The sequence below is a fragment of the Mauremys mutica genome, chromosome 1 (assembly GCF_020497125.1).
Source record: "Mauremys mutica isolate MM-2020 ecotype Southern chromosome 1, ASM2049712v1, whole genome shotgun sequence".
NCBI lineage: Eukaryota > Metazoa > Chordata > Testudines > Geoemydidae > Mauremys > Mauremys mutica.
In genome coordinates this window covers 264,657,488-264,676,536 of record NC_059072.1, presented here as the reverse complement: position 1 = coordinate 264,676,536, position 19,049 = coordinate 264,657,488, and the positions used below count along the sequence as shown (strand labels likewise).

The window sequence follows — 19,049 nt, the reverse complement described above, 5'->3', positions numbered from 1 at the left end:
CACTCAAGGTCCCAGAAGAGAAATTGAACCACGGTTTCCTGAATGCCAATATAACATCCTGTCCAGTGGACCATCCTCCCTCTTATCAAGGTCCTCTAACAGCTATGCTGAAAGTGTGGCTTTGTCCCTAACCCTAAATATTGTATTTTTCTAATGTTGGGGGAATTTTCTTTAAGTTGCACACTTCCTGGTTGTGGAAAAGGGTCTCTCTTACTCTACTGATAATGTAGGAGAGGGCTCCTATTAGACAGGAAGTGGGGCATATGTTGGGGATGTTGCAGAAGTCATACTAAAACATATGAGACAGTGGGCAGGGGATCTTTCACTTTTCCCATCCCAGTAGTACCTAGTTTTGGGGTTTGGACCCCATATTGGATAGCATGGTGGTTTTAAGGGCATTCCTAACACAGTTCCCTGTCCTTCCTCTCTGTAATTTCTGTAATGAAGGTGATGAAAGAGGGTTGCATATTGCTCACATTGAGTGTCTGATGGAAAGACTCATAGATGTATTGCATTTGGGATACTACAGGCAAGGGCTAAGGGGCTCTTTAGAAGTGTGAGAGACTTGAGTGATGCTTTGCGATTGCTTTTATTAAACAAAGAATAGGAAGAATAGAGTAGGGAGAACAGTTGCTGTTGACTATTCCCAAAACTTTGCTCATGTTCCCACCCATTAGCACTGCTTCTTCCTCTCCATTTTAGGAAACAGTCAAACCCTACAGACTTCCCTTACACTCCTAAGGCATTCCAGGTGGCTTTTTCCTCCATGGGATCTAGGTTAGAACTTTATGGCCTTTCAGGAGACCCCCATGCTCTTCAGAATGGCTGAGAATTCTTCTTTTTTCCATTTGAACATCAATTTTAGAAAAGGGTCTGTCCAGCCCCAAAAGATACTGCTCTCCTCCCTTTTCCCATATGCATTCTGAATAACTCAGAGTCACACCTGCAGACCCCAGTATGGATCTACAACTCACCATGATCACAGGGGAGAAGCAGAGCCCAGCCACACTTCAATGACAAATTTGAGTCTTTCAGGAATTAGTGTCCTCAGTAATGTCAAATTTCCTGACTCAAATGAGTTGGTGTCTGACATTTATGCCAGCCAACCCCCAATTAATTTTTTTTATAAAACAAACATGAAGTTAGCATCCATTTATATTAATCTAAATTTAAATTATGCATTATACTTTCCATCTCATTCATTTTGTATTTAATTTTTGTTCACCCTGAACAGAAAATCACTATGTTAGTATTAAATAACGAGAGTGGGCACAAAACCAGTTGGGTGCGTGGTATGATGTTTTTTGGTATTAATAGGAAACTTTTTTCTGACAAAATGCAAATGAGATTGTTATGGAAAGAATGACCTTTTATGTAATTTAATTTGAAGTTGGTTATGTAAGAACCTTTTTGACGCAGCTTGGGGGATACTGGGCTAATATTGATTTAAACAATCAGAACATCAGAGAAATTAAAGAAAAATATCGCTTCTCTCATCTTTCTCCTGAAGCAGGAGTCTGCTCTTTACTTGTAATAGATGAGTGCAGACTAGTTTTAAATAACTCAAGCTTCTGCCCCTGGAGAAATCATTTGGGCAGTTGTGGCCCCTCTATACCATGGAAATGGCATAAAGAAACTAGTGAGGGCTGGAATCTAGTGCAGGTTGTGAACTGGCATGGGACCTGAAGAACAGTGGATGCCATGGGAGAGGACCATACCTAACCTGGAGTAGGAGTTTTAAGGGAGGTGCAGAGCTGAAGTTTATTGTGTGCCATTTTTCATGAGATTTGCCTTATGACAGCCAGTTCACTGTGAGCAGCTGCACTGCCTTTATTTCATTAACTTTATGTGATGCACCAAAGTGGTTGTACTTTTGATTGGCAGAGGAAAATGAATCTCTTTGCTTATAGAGCTAGTTTATGTATTCTCTAAAGGGTATGGGAAATCTGACCTACCTGAATGCTGCTAAATGCTCTTTTCCTTCAACAGTTAACCCTCCTAAATATATCAACTACTTATTTTCACAGCAGTTAATGAAATTTTATAGCTCGCATTGTATAACACAACTTATTAATGATTCTGGGGATGCAGAAACATTCAGTGGGTTGAATAAAGATAAATTGGGAGCTAACTGCCTTTTTATGGTGGATGTAAAACATGAATGTAGTCCAGGATATTTTAGGGAGGTTGTAGCTTCTCTTTGAAATTCAGGAGCCACGGCTTCTCAAGTGGCTACTTTTCAAAGAGAAACTGTTTTTCTTCCTGTCCAGCCACCCCCATGAAGAGTACTTCAGAGGTGACTGCTGCTTTTCAGATCTCACTGTTGCATGACTAATGCTAAGGGTTGGATTGTGATACTGTTACTCACATTGAATATTATCTTACCATTTGAGTAATCCCATTTAAAATCAATGAGGGCTATATGTGGGGTAAGGTAGTATTCAGTTTAAAATAAGAGTCTCGCTACTTGGTCCCAGTTTAGCCTCCTAAGTGGAAGTTAAACTTTAAAAGCAGCTTAACTGTGCACAGGGCACACTAGCAGAAAAAGAGTGGGAGGGCCCAGGGATACTGGAGTTTAGAACAGTAATAATGAAAATAATGCCAGAGAATTCTGATCAACATTATAATATAATTTAAATACGAGGGGAAATCGGTTTTTACTATCCTGTGCTTGAAATTAAGAGAGGTCACATGTGGACAGGTCATACTCTTATTTCTCACCATTGCTGATTTGCAAAAAGGAAAACAATATTAAAGAAGGTAGAAAAAGTTGACAAAAAGTTGAGGTGTATCAGCAGTTTTTTTAAGGAGATATGCTGTTTCCTCACCCCACCCCACCTATCTGGGTACTGTTACTATATTTTGCCTGTGATTTATTTCCCCCATTTCTCCCTGATTTCCATAATGATATGTTTGCAGTATTGTTGTAGCCATATTGGCCCCAGATTTTAGAGAGACAAGGTGGGTGAGCTCTGTGTGGCTTAAAGCTTGTCTCACCAACAGAATTTGGTCCAATAAAAGATATTGGACTTTACCATTACAGAGACAAGGGGAGTGTATGTTTACTGTATGGTCTAAATCTAGCAGCTGGATCCATGTGGACAGACCAGGGCTATCCAGTTTTAGTGTTGGTTCTCATGTTAGTGAGATGATCTAGTGATGACCCATGTGTGATCTTGCCTTTGTGGTAGATGTAAACACTTATGTCAATGTCAAAAGGCCCAATCACAACTTGACTTTAGACAGTGAGTTCCAACAGTATCTTAATAAGGCCTTTCATTCTGTGGTCATACAAAACTGTACCATCTCATACTATTTGGCAAATAACATAGTACAAACTATTGTTTGTAGCAACTGTGGATTTTTTCTGTAATATATTTTTCAAATATATAGCTACATGAAAGATACGTTCTTGCAGTTTATAGTGACTTGATTAACTCCATAAATGTTCTTTTGTGAGCATATAATGAAAGACCCTTTTATCATGAAGGGGGGACTGTGCTATGTTAAGTAGAGTCTTCCTGAATTAAAGGGGAACCATAACTTTGACTGTCTTGACTTTTCAGTAGTTAACCTCTCAAGCCTTGACATTGTATTAAAGCAGTTTTTTCTTAGATAATATAAATAAACACTGACTATACAGTGCATCAAAAGTAGCCTTAAATGGAATTTCATAAGTCTATTTCCAAGACTATGCTTCAATAAGATGTGTATCTAATTAATTAATTTTATCATTTTGTTTAATGTTGTACTCAACTCATATGTTATTCCATATATAATCAGTGTATGCTAAATAGATTTAAATTATAGGATTATAAATGTATAATAATGACAAGTATTCAGGAGTGATGAGTGTGTATTAAGTATATAGGCATGGCTAGAATGCAAGGCCTACAGGCTGAGACCTTTAAAATTTTAGCTTAGCCATACTAGGCCATAGGCTTAAGAACATTTGATGTGAGTGGGTGATCTAGGAAGAACCCTGTGCCAGCAAGGCCACAAGTTTACTGTAAAAGATGTGTCAGTAGGTGATAGTACAGAGACCTAGATTGCAATAGGCTGCAGTGTATTGTCCAAGATCACGAGATACCTGATTGTCACATCATGGAATGTCCTGTCCTGACACCGGTTACATGTTGTGCATAGATGCTAAGGAGAATGTTTCTTATTTCCTCTTAATCTATGAAAAACGGAGCACTCCAATATTCATGGGGTGTGTACAGATAAGGAAAAGAGTGTTGAAATCCTCATGCAAATGCATAAGGTAGTAGGTGTGGTCAAAACAACAATGTAAAAGAGGTTCCCTGGTTGGGTAAAAGTGGGAAGACCCCAAGGGACTACCCAATAGGAAACCCCAGCAGGATTCTCTGAGAGGTCCATCGGACCCTAGAATATCTTTGAGGATGTTAGTATGACTACAGTCTTAGTCATTGCATGGGGTTTTGTAGGATTTATAGGTGCATGTGAAATTGTAACTTTATTTATTGCTTTAATAAAACTTTTAGTACAGATAAGACTTTGTCCTTGTGGTTGCGTCTGTGGTCACTATCCTTAGTCTTCATGTGTTCCTGGAGCCTCCAAATTTGAGAAAAGCACCAGAGGTGATTTTTCACTCAGTTGAGCTTGAAACTGTAGCAACAGGAGCTGAACTCATGGTACTTTAATACAGAATTACTCAATTCAATTTAAATGAAAAAGGCTACAGATGGCACCTTTGTAGCAAAACACAGAAACCTAATTTTGATACGCTTTTAACAGTTTCTGTTTTAGGCATGGTCTAAATGTAGGTCAACATGGTTACATTGTCAGGGATGTGAAAAATTCACACCTTGGAGCAACGTAGCTATGCCAGTGTAACTCACAGTGCTATGCCAGTAGAGTTTTCAGAGTGTAGATATATGACCTTAGACTTAAGAACCACTTTCAGTGGCAGGGGTGGCTCTATGTATTTTGCTGCCCCAAGCACGGCAGTCAGGTGGCTTTCAGCGGCAAGCCTGCGGGAGGTCCGCTGGTAACGCAGATTCGGCGGCGTGCCTGTGGGAGGTCCGCCGGTCCCGCACCTTCGGCATACCCGCCGTCGAATTGCCGCCAAAGCTGTGGGACCGGCGGACCTCCCGCAGACAGGCTGCCAAAGGCAGCCTGACTGCCGCCCTCGTGGCGACCAGCAGGCTGCCCCCCGTGGCTTGCTGCCACAGGCACATGCTTGGTGCGCTGGTGCCTGGAGCCACCCCTGCTCAGTGGGCACCCCAGTCATGCTTGGTTTTCTGTTGCTTTAAATTATACCACAACAAATGCAAACAGTGACAAATAAAGAAAGCAGATAAATATATTTTTCTATGTTTTTATTGGTGAAGAGATGTATGTACCTCTTATTCTGTTGTTAAGCTGTTTCAAGATATTGACCCTTGTTCACTGTTTGGAGTTTGATTCTTATTGAAGATTGAGGAAGAAAATAGTTTTTGCAACATGGCAAGTGCAAAAGCAGTTATTGATTTCATCCCAGATGAAGGTCATACAATAAAACCTGCAAATTGGGATCTTTATAATTTTTCTTTGTTCTTATATACGAGTTGATGCTATTTGTACTCCTGGGAGCATGTTCTCCCACATATTGGCATACGTGAATTTGGTTACACATACTTGTCATGGATTTTTAGGACAGAGGGGGAAAAGATCTATTTTTCAGCATATAAGGAACTCTGCTTTTTATTGGGTCAAGGCATGTAATCAGACTATTTTTCAGTACTACCTATTTAAAAAACAAAACAAAATCTCATGATTGATTGCATTTTAACATTTGGTGTATAGAGAGCTGGAAGCTCACTTTGTTATGCGTAATAGTCAGACCAGTTTATTCATGAAATTGTGGAATCATATATGTCCAATGGTGCCAACAGCCGCATGCATGGTGCCTCCCTTTGGCAGCAATGAGAAAAAGCAGTGCTGGCTTCCCCGCTGTCCACTTAGGTTTGGCCCTGCTGGCCCTCCATCGTGATGGAGAGGCAGTGGGGCCAAAATTGAGTGACTGCTGTGGTGACCTGGTGTGACATCCCTTTGTCCCCCCTGTACCAGATCACAACGCCATTCACTCAGTTTTGAACCTGCTGCCCTCTTGTCATGACGGAGAGCTGGCAGGGACAAATTTGAGTGGACAGTGAGGTGGACAGTGCTGCCCCACCTCACCACTGCCATGGGGGTAACTTCTGCACCAGGGTTTCCCACTGGGAGACTGCCTGGTTTGGCCCACTTCCAATAGCACATGTCCCCTCTCTGGGGTAGGGGTGACACTGCAACTGAGCGGGCTGGACTGGACTGAAGGATGGGCTGAGCATGGCACAGACTCAGCAGGTAAGGTGAAGGGCCAGTGGTTGCAGCAGGGATGGCTCCACAGGGATTGACAGTGCGTACCACCTCAAACATTTCCGGGGTGTCTCTGTATATGTCCCTAAAATACACACAAGTTCAGAGTTCCACGTTTTCATTTTGCCTTCACACGGTTTCCACTAAATGGCAAGAGAAAGCTCGAGGTTTTTCTCTTCAGAAGTTGTGTTTGTCCATGTGTTCATTGACGTGCATATAGTTTCCATTTTGAGGCAGAAGGAAGCAATAAACAGTGAGTGAAGGAAATTACAGTAAATATTTTAATAAATGCTAAATTTAAAAAATAGACGCAGGCCTGTATGTTTTTGTCATTCCTTGTTATCTTTAAATTTTCATTCTTTGGTTTGTAACAGTCAATGTAAGGGCATTTAGCATCAATCTAATTGGATACCATTGCTGCTCTGTGGATTCCAAGCAGCGTGTTCCACATTCTCTTTTTGCAAGAGGTGCCAACTCCAAAGATTGTCTCTGCTCCTCAAATTGGCTGAGGACATACTTATTTTGAAACCATGCTACTGCCCAAGTTATAATATATTTTATATATATATTTGTTTTATTATTATTCTATATTATATTATAGTAATTCCTGCTGCTGTAATTTTCAGATATATTTTATAGATTATCCCAAGAATCATACTAATCGTACTTTTTGATAGTCCTGGAAATTAGCATGCGCTAATAATGATCACAAGCAGAATGTGAATAAACATTGAGGACCCTTTGAATGGGTCTTTTAGTGATCTCTGGATGGTGTTTGCGACCCTACTGCACCTGCAAGTAGAGGCTCTGCTTGAGGCAGAGACAGAGAGCAGTGTAGAGCTTCTTCAGAGGGCCATCACTGTAGTGAGGTGCAACAAGGCCCCAGGACACCAAATGACCACCTGAGAGAACTTTACTCATGTGAGACATCTTCAGTGAAGGAATTGGGGCACCAAGTAAGTAATGGTGCCTCATGTGAGGGTTTGCAAGACTGGGCCTTTATTATTGCGAACTTAAGATAACCATGAAGCATCTTTGTGTGTCCCACTGAATTGCTCTCTATGTAATAGCTAATCCAAATAAATTGAATGAATCCTTGTGTTGTTTTTTTTCCAACTAATCTGAGTTGGCGGCACTTTTCTGGGGCACAGATACATTTGACAAGAAAAGTGGTAATCACTTTTGTGTTGTGAAAACAAGGTGTTCCTTCTTTACCATGTAGCATGGCGTAGTTTGTTCCTTACCACTATATCTCTAAGACCCATCTTTTTCTGTGTCTGTCTGTCTGTCATCCTTCCTTCCAACTACAGCTCTATTTCATTCCTTCATTTATGTCAAATGCTGCAATATCCTGCTCTCTGGCCTCCCAAACACACACATTGACCCTCCTCAGTCCATACAAAACACCTCTGCTAAAAAGTCTTTCTTGCCAGTTGTTTTTTCACTGTGGGCTCTCTTTGAATCCCTCAGCCTCCATTACCTCATCAAATTTAACTTCTTATTGTTGCCTTCAAAGGCCTGCTGAATTCTGTCGTCCTTGCTTATCCACCTATGCTTCGTTTCCAGTCATTTAGAACTCCTTCTGCTTTGCCTGTGGTGCCAGCCTTATCCTCCCATGTGTCAGCTTCTCATGTAAACCCATCTGTGTCTTCTTCAGTGCTATCTGCTGTGCCTGGAAAGTTCTTCCTGAGCTAATCTGTAAGGCCAATAACCTGTCCATATTTAAGTTTCACTTGGAGACTGAATATGTTTCCTATGAGAAATCTAGCTGATTTTTACTGTCTGAACAAAGACCTGGCCAAAGATCACCTTAACCACTCTATTTTTATGTTGTACCCATTCTGCCTAACCTTCATTTGGCTGGCTCTCTTTTAAGTCAAGCTTAGTGGGTCAGGGAGGTCATACCACTTTTCTGTTTAGAAAACATCTAGTATAATTTGTGCTCTACCACAGACAAACAAACAATAATACCCCCAGTCTGACAGACACTAGCTGTAATAGGGGTGACAAGTAGTTTCAGTTCCAGGCATTTCCAGTAGGATATATTGCTGTATCATCGCTTGCAGGGAGGGAGATCTGTAGCTTTTAGAAAGTAAAGTATTGAAAAGAATATTGCATATGTTGAATAAGTTTTAATGTACAGATGGATTCTTTATCAGCATGAGCCACAATATGTCAACCAGTGACATTTTACTAATGAAAACAAGATGCTACAGCATCACTTAATTTTTTTTCTTTCAGTCGTCAGATTGTTTTTAACATAGACACCAGTGTTAACTGTAGGGCCGAGCTGTATGAAAACATACTATTTAAATCCTGGAACTGTGAACGTCTGCCATCCTAAGTGTTTCTTAATTTAGGGAAAAAATAGATTTCAGCTACAGGACTTAAATAGTGTTTTTACTGATTATTATTTTGTGGGGCTAGAAGCGCTAAATTGGCTCATGGTATATAACAATTTTAAAAAATTGTTTTTGAAAACTAGGACACAAATTGACAGATCTCGAGAAGAGGGAACTACTGGCAATAGCAACTTCTTTGTATATGGCTGAACAACTGAGATCACAGCAATTTCTAGGGTCTCCAAGGTAAGTTCATTTCTAGGAACTAAAATGTGCTCAATGCTTTTCTTAATGGCACCTTTCCATACACAGGAGGAACACTGGTGAGAAACTGCATGGTTCCTTAATATAGTCTGTTTTTTCTAAATCCAAATGAGCTTTAGCTTACATTCTGCCCCCCTTCTCACCCCCCAATAAGTCAAACATGGTTATTTTGTCTCCCATATTAACAAACAGGCACAAAAAACTGTTACGAGGCAGAATAGTAATTAATGCACATCAGGAGTTTCATTAATGCAAAAAGCTACATTAGTAACTAACCACAAATTGAGCATCACAAATTTCCCATGTGCCTGTTTGAAGTGATCTCAGCATTTTGGGATAGTATTATTCAGCTGCATAATAAATCTTCAGAAAATATTGTGGATTCATGAGTAATTCAGCACCCTAATGAAGAGATATAATGGTTCAGGGTCCAATCCTGCAAACACTTTCTGATGTGTAAATGTTTGCAGAATGAGGGCATTACTTTGTAAGTGTACTCTTGAGTACAGAGATGCAATAGGAATTGTGTTTTTCCCCATTCTTTTAGGTAGCAGCAGTTGGTAGCCCACTTTTAGCATTATTAATTGGCCATGAATTTTGTAGGTGTGTTGTGGCATGGCAGCCCCATGTAGTGTCCCTTGCTGGCCAACCGTGGCACTGCCATCATCAGTTTCCTTCCCCGAGGTGGGTCGTCTCCATTCTCCACATAGCGATCTGTGCTGGAGATGTGGCTTATCTCTCTGGCTTATCCACTGTGAGAGGCTTTCTGGCTCTGGGATAGAGCACTCATGCCCATTTTCATCTGGTTCTGATACAGTTTGGTGTCCAGATTGAAATATCCTGGCCGAGTTCTTTCATTTATCTGGTCAGATTTACATCTGTGTGAGGGAAAACCGAAAGCTCTTTGGGGCAAGGGTAGCCTCTTTGTTTATGCAATGCCCAGCACACTGGGACCCTGACCTCTAGATGCCATTTTGGTGCAAATATTATAATCCCCAAATTTTGGTGAACTCAGCTATACTGGAGTTTCTCCAGGAGGTTTACTGGAGTCCTGCAACCAAGCACTGTAGAAATGTGGGTACCAGCTATAGCAGTATTTTGTAGCTAGGCACATTGAATACTCCATTTGAGTGTTGGGTGCCCAGTTTATTCACAAGGACAAATTAGAGAAGCCTGTGACTAGTCATTCTAGTCGCCATTACCTCTGAAAGGCAAGTTTGGAAATTAGTTCCCATATCCATACAAGAGCCACACTGTCTTTGTCATGAGGAAAAGATTATTGTTATAGCTCCAGAAACCTTTCTGGTCGAGTTAAGTTCCTCTTTGCACAGTTTCTGGGAAGTAGTTCTCTCATCATTTTGTTCTAATCTTTGGAAGGTTGTGGCATAAATGGGCATTCCTGGAGCTCTAAAGATATAGCTCAAGAATATGGAGTACATATGCTGATTGTACCCTGTTCATCTCATTCTGTCCAAAATACCAAAGTCTTAGGGCCTCGAGGGTGCTGCACCAGTTGGCATGCTAGGCATCTGGGAAGCTGTTCACAGCTGTCACCAGAGACACTAAGGGAAATATGTGTGAGCCTCATCTGAGGAAGATTTGCAGAAGTAATGAGAAATTTCTTACTTGATAATTTCCTTTAGCAGCTTCTCACCAAATTCAACCCACTCTGGGAGTCTGGTAAAGTACCAGAATTTAAGATGAAAATTTTCTGTAAAGGGAGACTGAGACTATGTCTACACAGGCCGCAGAAGTGAGTTCCCTGCCTGGCCAACAGACTTTGGCTAGTGAGGCTCATGCTAGTGCTCTAAAAATAGCCATGTAGAGAGCCCTTTGAAGTGTGGCCTGGGTTGGCGCTTGAGCTGCAACTTCAAAGGGCTGCCTACACCACTATTTTTAGAGCACTGCATGAACTCCGCTAGCCCAAGTCTGTTAACCAGGCTGAGAAGCTCACTTCCGCGGGCTGTGTAGACATAATGATAGTGTGTTAAGTTTAATTTAATACTTTATTTCAAGTTGTCTTAATGCTAGTAATAGGTTGCTGGAGTGTTTATGCAGCTATAGAAATCTTTTCTGCTGGCCTGTGCTGAAGGGCGGAGCTTAGTCCTGGAGCCTCCAGCAACAGCATTGGGCTTGCCTCCAAATTCTACAGGTGGGGGGCATTAGGTAGCTCATGAGTAATGAATGAGGATCTGAGTTGTTAGATGGGATGAGATCTGAGTCACTACAGAGAATTCACTACAGAGTCACTACAGAGAATTCTTTCCTGGGTGCTGGCTGGTGAGTCTTGCCCACATGCTCAGGGTTTAACTGATCGCCATGTTTGGGGTCAGGAAGGAATTTTCCTGCAGGGCAGATTGGCAGAGGCCCTGGAAGTTTTTCGCCTTCCTCTGCAGTGTGGGGCACAGGTCACTTGCTGGAAGATTGTCTGTAGCTTGAGGTCTTCAAACCACAATTTGAGGACTTCAGTAACTCAGACATAGGTTAGGGGTTTGTTATAGAAGTGGATGGGTGAGATTATATAGCCTGCGTTGTGCAGGAGGTCAGACTAGATGATCATAATGGTCCCTTCTGACCTTAAAGTCTATGAGTCTATGAGGGGAGAAGCTGTTCATAGAAAATTGTCAGGTGAGAAATTTCTCAATTTTCTTTTTCCTATGCAGGCAAGGGAAAAAGAAAAGTTCAAGGGTTACAAAATCTTTAACATTTTATTCCTAAAGAAAATATGTTCTGTGAATGTTAGTTTTAAACCACGGTTTAAAAGAAAAAACAAGTTCAAACAATTTCTACCCGAAAGTCAAATAAGTAAACCAAATGTTACGGGAGCAAGGTAGCCTGGTATTCTCTCAATGGTCTTGTGTAGTGGCAAGCCAACAAGAGCACACCCAGAGCTCCTTAGAGTTTTGCTGCACCAAACTCCCTCTTTCATATCTCCTCAGCATGAGGAAACAAGTCCTAGAGACCTACTTGAGCCTTGTCAGCTAATGTTGAATGTTATTGCGTGTGGACCCCATGTACCACTGACTTGATGTATTAGTTTAAGAAGGCAGAGTTTATAACCACAGCTTGAAAGGTGGAGATGTATTGTCATTATGAGGTAAGGATTAGCTTCTTTGCTGTCGGTGAGGTGGTATTGTGGATTTTCTGGACTTTCAGCTTAGTGTCCGACAGTTGATCCTGTCTGACTATGCCCAGTGAACAGAGTCCGAATGAATTTCTTGTAGCTTCCCCCTTCAGTTTTCACAAAATAGTGGTTCGGAGGCCAGTATTTACTTATTGGTGAACAGCTTCACAGTCAATGTCCACATACGTTTTGAGGCTTATTAACTTTGTAACAATAAAGTAGAACCTCAAAGATATAAACGCCAGGGTTATGAACTGACTGGTCAACCAGACACGAAGTGAAACCGGAAGTAATCAATCAAGCAGAAGCAGAGAGAGGAAAAAAAGCAAATACTATGCTGTGCCTGTATTGCATCTTAAAGGTAGGAACATCGGGGCTGCCTGTCCCCCTCAACCTTCATGTGCGGAGCGACCATTTACAGCAAGATGCCAGGACTGCCAGCCCAAGGCAGCCAGAGCCAGCCAGCAGAGCAGGCGCAGTGCTGGGGTCTGCACCGCTTTCACCCGCCCTCCCCGGGGCCAGGAGGGGATGCACCGTTTTTACACACACCCCTGCCAGGAGCGGTACAAGCTTGCAAATTCATGATGAGGCTGAGTAGGGAGCTCAGCTGCTGCTGAAGCCTGGTCTGGAGTGTCAGCTGCTGGATCTGGACCCCAAACTGTGCTTTGTTCAGAGTTAAAAACATTTCAGAGTTATGGACAACCTCCATTCCCAAGGTGTCCGTAACTCTGACAGATAAATATATATTGTATATTCTTCATAGTGCTTGTGCATTTTTTTTTTTTTTACAGATTAAGCAAATCTCTGGTTTCACCCTTAGCAAACTAAAGGTTTAAGCCCTTAGCTTGACTTTTTTATGTACTTTTAGCCCCACTCTTTCTTCCCAGTACCCACTGTATTATGCATTAGAATTTCATTCTAACAGCTTTATTACTTTTCGTTCAAGTCTATTGTAAAATATACCTGTATCATTTTAACTCGTTTGTTATTCTGATTAAAAAATAATGGAAAGGAAATATGCAAGACTTGGTCATACTGCTTAAAAAAAAACAACTAAAAAATAACCTCAGTGTCTGGTATGCCCCTCTCAGCAAATGTAACTGGGGAGGGCTACCTTGTGCTATTTAGGCACAGCCCTTCTTTAGGAGATGTGGAGTGTTATGCCATCCTGGGGGAGAGTTAAGGGACACTGTAGCACACAAACTACTGCATCCCTTTTAAGTGGTGTACCATAATCTGCCCTCGTCTTGTCCAGTCAGTTCTATCTCCTCAGGAGGTACTTTGTGTCCCAGGGGAATAATAAGGGAGTAGCATTTTGGGCAAACAAAGCACATCTTGCTCTGTTTAGGAGAACTGTTGCAAACTGTTAGATGTGTGTAAATAACGAAGAAGAGCAGAATAAGGACCTTCGTTATTGTCAGCAGACCAAAAAATGTTATCTGTTTGGTGGTCTTCAACAAGGCATGTAGTTCATTATGGGTGAAATGCATGTCTGAAGTCTGTATTTGTTTTTAGATCCAGGCTGGGTGATGGAAACAGAACAGCTAAACTGCACATTTTAAAATTAACATATCACTTTCTCATAAAATTTTGGAAAACTATTCCAGATCACTGTGATCCTCTTTGGAATTCCAGTTCTGTTGACTGTTTATTTTTGTACATACTGAAAGAAAGTTTTGAGGAATGGATGTGTGAGGAATAAAATTTAAAAGTGGTATTTTTTACATGTATTGTATCCTGTAAACCAGGTACAGCGGCTAATCAGAAGTCATTTTCTGCTGGACCTGAGTTGCATACTGCATACTCCTCCCCTTCCATGCTCCCACCCCCCGAGAGCTGTATATGTCGTTTACACAACTGACTCAACTCCAAGGATTCCCCATGTTTTTCTATAGTTTATCCAATCCAACCTCATGGTGGTTACAATACAGTTATCTGCATTCTAGCAAGTGATGGCTGGATGGAACTCCTTTCAGAAGACATCACTGCTGCTCGAGGGGAATCATGAGGTGATTCCGCTACACAGCCAAAAGTATTTGTTCTCAGCCCCGGCCAGCTTGATGAGTGGAAAAACTAGATTCTGCAGTTGAACCCAAATCCCTTGCATGATTGTGTGAAACACTAATTACAGGGAGCTGGCTAAATTCCACTGTGCTGGCAAGTTGAGTTATATTTTCATTAGGATAAAACACACAGCTTGTTGCAGCGATTCTCAAATAGTTGGGGTTCTTTGTTAGAACAATCTGTGTGACGTACGAATAATACAGGTTGACAAACTATACACTATAGTAAATGTCTTAGCTGTATCAAAATGACCAGCTCCCATGAATGGGATTGTAACATGTTTGGAGCGTACGCAGGTGAGGTTTCTACTGTTTGCATGAGTGTCTAAGCACATCCCCACCACCAGTCCTTTTGGATAAATTTACCAACAATTAATTAGAATGACTGCTGGATATATGTAAAAAGTGATAGAAGTGCAGATAGTTTTCTTTATATGGTATAACACTTCCTAAATTGTCCTTGTTTTTAAACCAAACTGGTTATTCTTTCAACGGTTTTCTTGGGAAACTGGAACAGATTTTTTCCAAGCTAATTAGCTAATGAAATGCTTTGTACCAGGAGGGTCAGTTACTAGTGTGATTATTTAACTGTGATATTCAGATAATAGGAGCACATATTTCCTACAGGAAGCAGCTGTGAATGATTGATGATTGTTTCATTGTTCAGCTTTCGCTTATTTTACATAGAACTGTCCCTGTTTATTCAGTAGGCCAGTTTATTGTGAAACTGGTGCCACCCACAGCTGCTGAACAGATTTACAGCATCTAGTAAAATTTTGAGGCCTTCTTGACAGAATTTGATCTTGTTTCAAGTGGAAACATATTTGGCTAAAGTGAATCCAGCTTATTTTATGCCTGTTTGATGTAGTTGAGCCTCTGAGGCCTAACTCATGTTGTATAGTTGAATCTTCACGTTTTGGCTTCAGTCTTGTTTTCATTAGTGGCTTGGGAAGGGAATAGGAGAGAGTCTCCAGGTGTGGCTACATCATGCTATCTCATGGGTCTACTAATGTAATGTTTATACTTCTAAACCCAATTGCCAACAGCACTTCCTATGTGTTGCTTATGTTGGCTGCTAAGCATATTTTCCTAATTTTTATATGAGTTTTACCCTTTCATCATTTATGACTTGGAAAAAAACCAGTGAGACTACATGTCCATATTACCTGATACTGCATGTAAAAAGAATGGTAATGCATTAAAAATATTACTATTCTGCTTGGAAAAAAAACTAGGTTTTCTTTGGTCTTGTGGCTGAGGCAGAAGACTAGAACCAGGATATCTAGATCATATGTCTAGGTTTTCTTGTGTGACCTTGGGCAAATTACTTAACTGCATTTTGCCTCATCACCAGTCAATGAGATTAATATTTTCTTATAATCCAGGAGTATTGTGATGATATATTCATTAAGGTTTGTAAAGTGTTTTGAGATCCTCTGATGGAAGACACTGCATAATTGCAAATTTTTGTGTAAAATAATCATTTTATATAACTCTATGTAGATTTGTATAACTGTAATATATAGTTATACCTGTATTAAAAATATTTGTCTCCAAAGAAATGCATCTGTTGTTAAGATAATGTGTTCAAATATTAAAATAAAAGCATATTGTTTCTATCAGTAACAGCTGATTATACAGTACTGTTGGTCAAAAAGACTGTCAATCAATTGATTCTCATTAAATTCCTGAAACAACTGACTCATATGACCTTACCAAGGCCATGATGCTGTATTCAAAATGAAATGGATGAACTAAGAAAACAGAAGCATTTGTATAAATCTTTTTTGTGAGTTATTGTAGATTTGTATCCAACAACAAACTAAACATTTTGGAGTAAAACCTCACCTACATCCAGTAAGTTGTGGGAATGGTGAGCCACAAATGAGTTGCTTGTAGCTCCCTAGCCTTGTGTCTGGTTTTCCCTATCCTCTGTGTAGTTTGGAGCAGCCATTTAACGTTCAGGAGTGCAGCACCTTTCAGTCATGAATGTTGATGGGTCTGGGAGGGTGAATACTCAGCTCGGCTGTCCACTTGAAGAAGCTTTCTGGCCCCTTTGCCCCAGTGGAGAAGAACAAAGGGTCCAAAGCAGGAGCCAGCATCTGGCTCATGACATTCAAAAATAAAAAATGTAGTGATCTAAAAATAAACTTAAATTTAGTAGAGTCATCTATACAGGCCTCTTGCAAGGAGGTTGTGTTCTCATTTGCGGCACAGTCTCAGTCATCAGTAAATAGTATCAACGATATGCTATTTTTTTATAGAGGTGCAGTAATAACATGAGCAGTTATTGTAAATACAGCTAAACATTTATAGTTCAGATTACTCTACAGATACCCCTCTGGTGTGAAATAAAGATAAAACACTTTATTTTCATTTGGTAAGGATGAGTAAGTACAACCCACTTGTGGCTTTACTTCATTCCACCACTTCTGAGATATGTAGTCATTCTTAGCTCCTGAAAATAACACTGGCTCAGTCTGGGTCCTGATCTCCTTATCAGCAACTCAAGCGTTGCTTTAATGATTTATTATGATGCCACCAAAACCCCTTGATGTATTTATGGAATCATTAAAGCTTCAGATGATTATTCCATTATTTCTTTTTCTTTCCCCATGGACTACTAAGTTACTGAGAATCTCCCCCCCCCCTTCGCTTTGTAATATCCTTGCATGTACTTGGATATTTTCCCTTTGACTTTTTACTTGTTGAGTACTTTTGACCTGTCCTAATAAATTATTTTCCCCTAAACCTTTTCCATTTTTGTTGCACTTCCCTAAAGAAAGTTAAACCAGCTCATCTATATAATTATCTAGCTATCTTTAAAATCTGGCATTTGTTGTTCAACTTACTTATGATAAAAAGAAAATATACACACACTTAGATACAGATATATTAAATAGATTTTTAGCTACTAAAGCCTAACTAAAGCTAAATAAAATATAAATGTTGCAAGGGAACATCTTAAAGTAGATATCATGACATAGTCTTCATGGAAAGTAAATATCTTGAGAGACGTAACAATAATTTATTGGGACTAAGTCAACAGTAGGGGGATGCAGAGTACATACTATTTGAAAGGAGAGCATTACCTCTGTGAAGATAAGTTCCCAGAGCCAGTTGGTCTCTTACGTTTGGGAGCCTATTGTGGTGATGGTTAGTTATGAAATTTGTAGGGCAGGGGAATAGCACTGTGGGCACTCACTCATGCAATCTTTGGAATTACCTACAATAAATAATATAAAGGCCTGAACCTGATTGAGTATCTTCTCCCAGTATAGGCCTAAAGCAGCAGACACCACTGCAGCTGAGGATGCAGAGGATAAAACTAAAGCCTTCCTGCCTCCCATCAGACCAGGGGACCCTCCTGAGGCATTGGGGTCATTTCTTGTTGTCCTCCACAGCACATGGGGGAATAATAGCAGCAGCTGTAGGAGCCTTCACAGATTTCTGAAATTACCAGTTACTTAACTCTGAATGAATATAGTTTTGTATTGTATTACCATTGGTTTGCTGGTCCACCTTCATCCTACCCTTTCCTACTACTGCAGCTCTTCAGCTGCTCAACCTTTACCCCTCTCCATTACTGTGCTTCTCACTTTCCTCTTCCTGCTCCGTTCCCCTTGGTTTCCTTCTCCCTTTATCTACTCTCCTCCCTGAGCACAACAATCCCTTCCTCTGACCCAATTCAATACCATTTAAAAGTATGGGTTTTTTATAATATTAAGTGTGTTTGTGCATGCACATGCTTGTGTAAAATATATATATATATATATGTATATATATATATATATATTAAAAGACATAGAATTAACATTGAAGCCCCTTCACTGGGACTACTCACATGAATAAAGATAAGCAAGAGCATAAGTGTTAGCATAATCAGCCCCTTAGATTGTAAACTCTTCGGGGCATGGACTGTTTCCTCCTGTATGTTTGTGTAGTGCCTAGCATATTTTGGATGCTATTGCAGTTTAAATATTAGCAACAAAATAAATGCTGCAAAAGTGGGAAGACAAAATGTCTCATTTAGTATTGTCCTTTAAGTTCTGCATATATACTTTTACATATATGTATGCTAATTTTCCATTTTGTAACACACTTAATTTATGGCTCACAAAAACTATAGTTAGGTAGAAAATATTGAATAAGGGATAGATAATGTATTTCTAGATTTATTATGGAATATTGCAATTTTAAACATCTCTTTTTTCTTTTATTCTGCTGCAGGAGTGGGATGGGATATAGAATAGCCTTGTTATTGTAGGAGTATTTCTCTGTTCCCTGCAATGATTCCAAAAGCTCTTGCACACTTCATCAGTATTATTGTAATTCTTTGGCTGCAGGATATTTGGCAGCTGTTGCACCCCACTGGCAAATCCTATTCATACTTCTCTTCCATTCACCATTGCCATTGGAGAATTGATTTCTCTCTCTCCTGCTCTAACCTTTCCCAATTCATTTTGGATTGTTCAATGTGAAACATTTTAATTTCATATCATACAGCCATTCAGCTCACAATCCTTTTTTAACCTGTCACCAGGGTAACAGCATAGCATGCTTTCTTTAGGCAATCAAGTTTTTATTTCACATGCTTAATGTTGCATTAAATGTTTGCATTTTGTTTAACCCCCTTAAATACTTTGAACTGCAAATATGTTCTGTAGGGTAATGAAGTCTCTGATTTCAGTGTCAAGTCTTCATAAAAATTGCCTTATTTAAAATAAAATGTCAGAAGATGAATCCAGTTAATGAGAAGATTATTTAGTAAAATCCCAAATGGCTGAATAGGATAAGCATCTGAGAATAAGAACAAAAGTTTTCCATTGGAAAAACATTCCATATGCCTATTATCGCTGGACCTGCACAAATTAGAATTACATTTACCTGTATGTG

At 40.1% G+C, this 19,049-nt stretch overlaps 1 protein-coding gene across 3 annotated transcripts in view; it reads left to right on the top strand.

Annotated features, from left to right (window-relative positions):
• PCCA (propionyl-CoA carboxylase subunit alpha) overlaps window positions 1-19,049 on the top strand; it is a 417,465-nt gene that overhangs the window by 250,498 nt on the left and 147,918 nt on the right. For all 3 annotated transcript variants that reach the window (XM_045009001.1, XM_045009013.1, XM_045009009.1), the window contains one exon: window positions 8,846-8,948. In XM_045009001.1, the coding sequence (XP_044864936.1) occupies window positions 8,846-8,948 (103 nt within the window). The remainder of the gene's footprint in view (window positions 1-8,845; window positions 8,949-19,049) is intronic.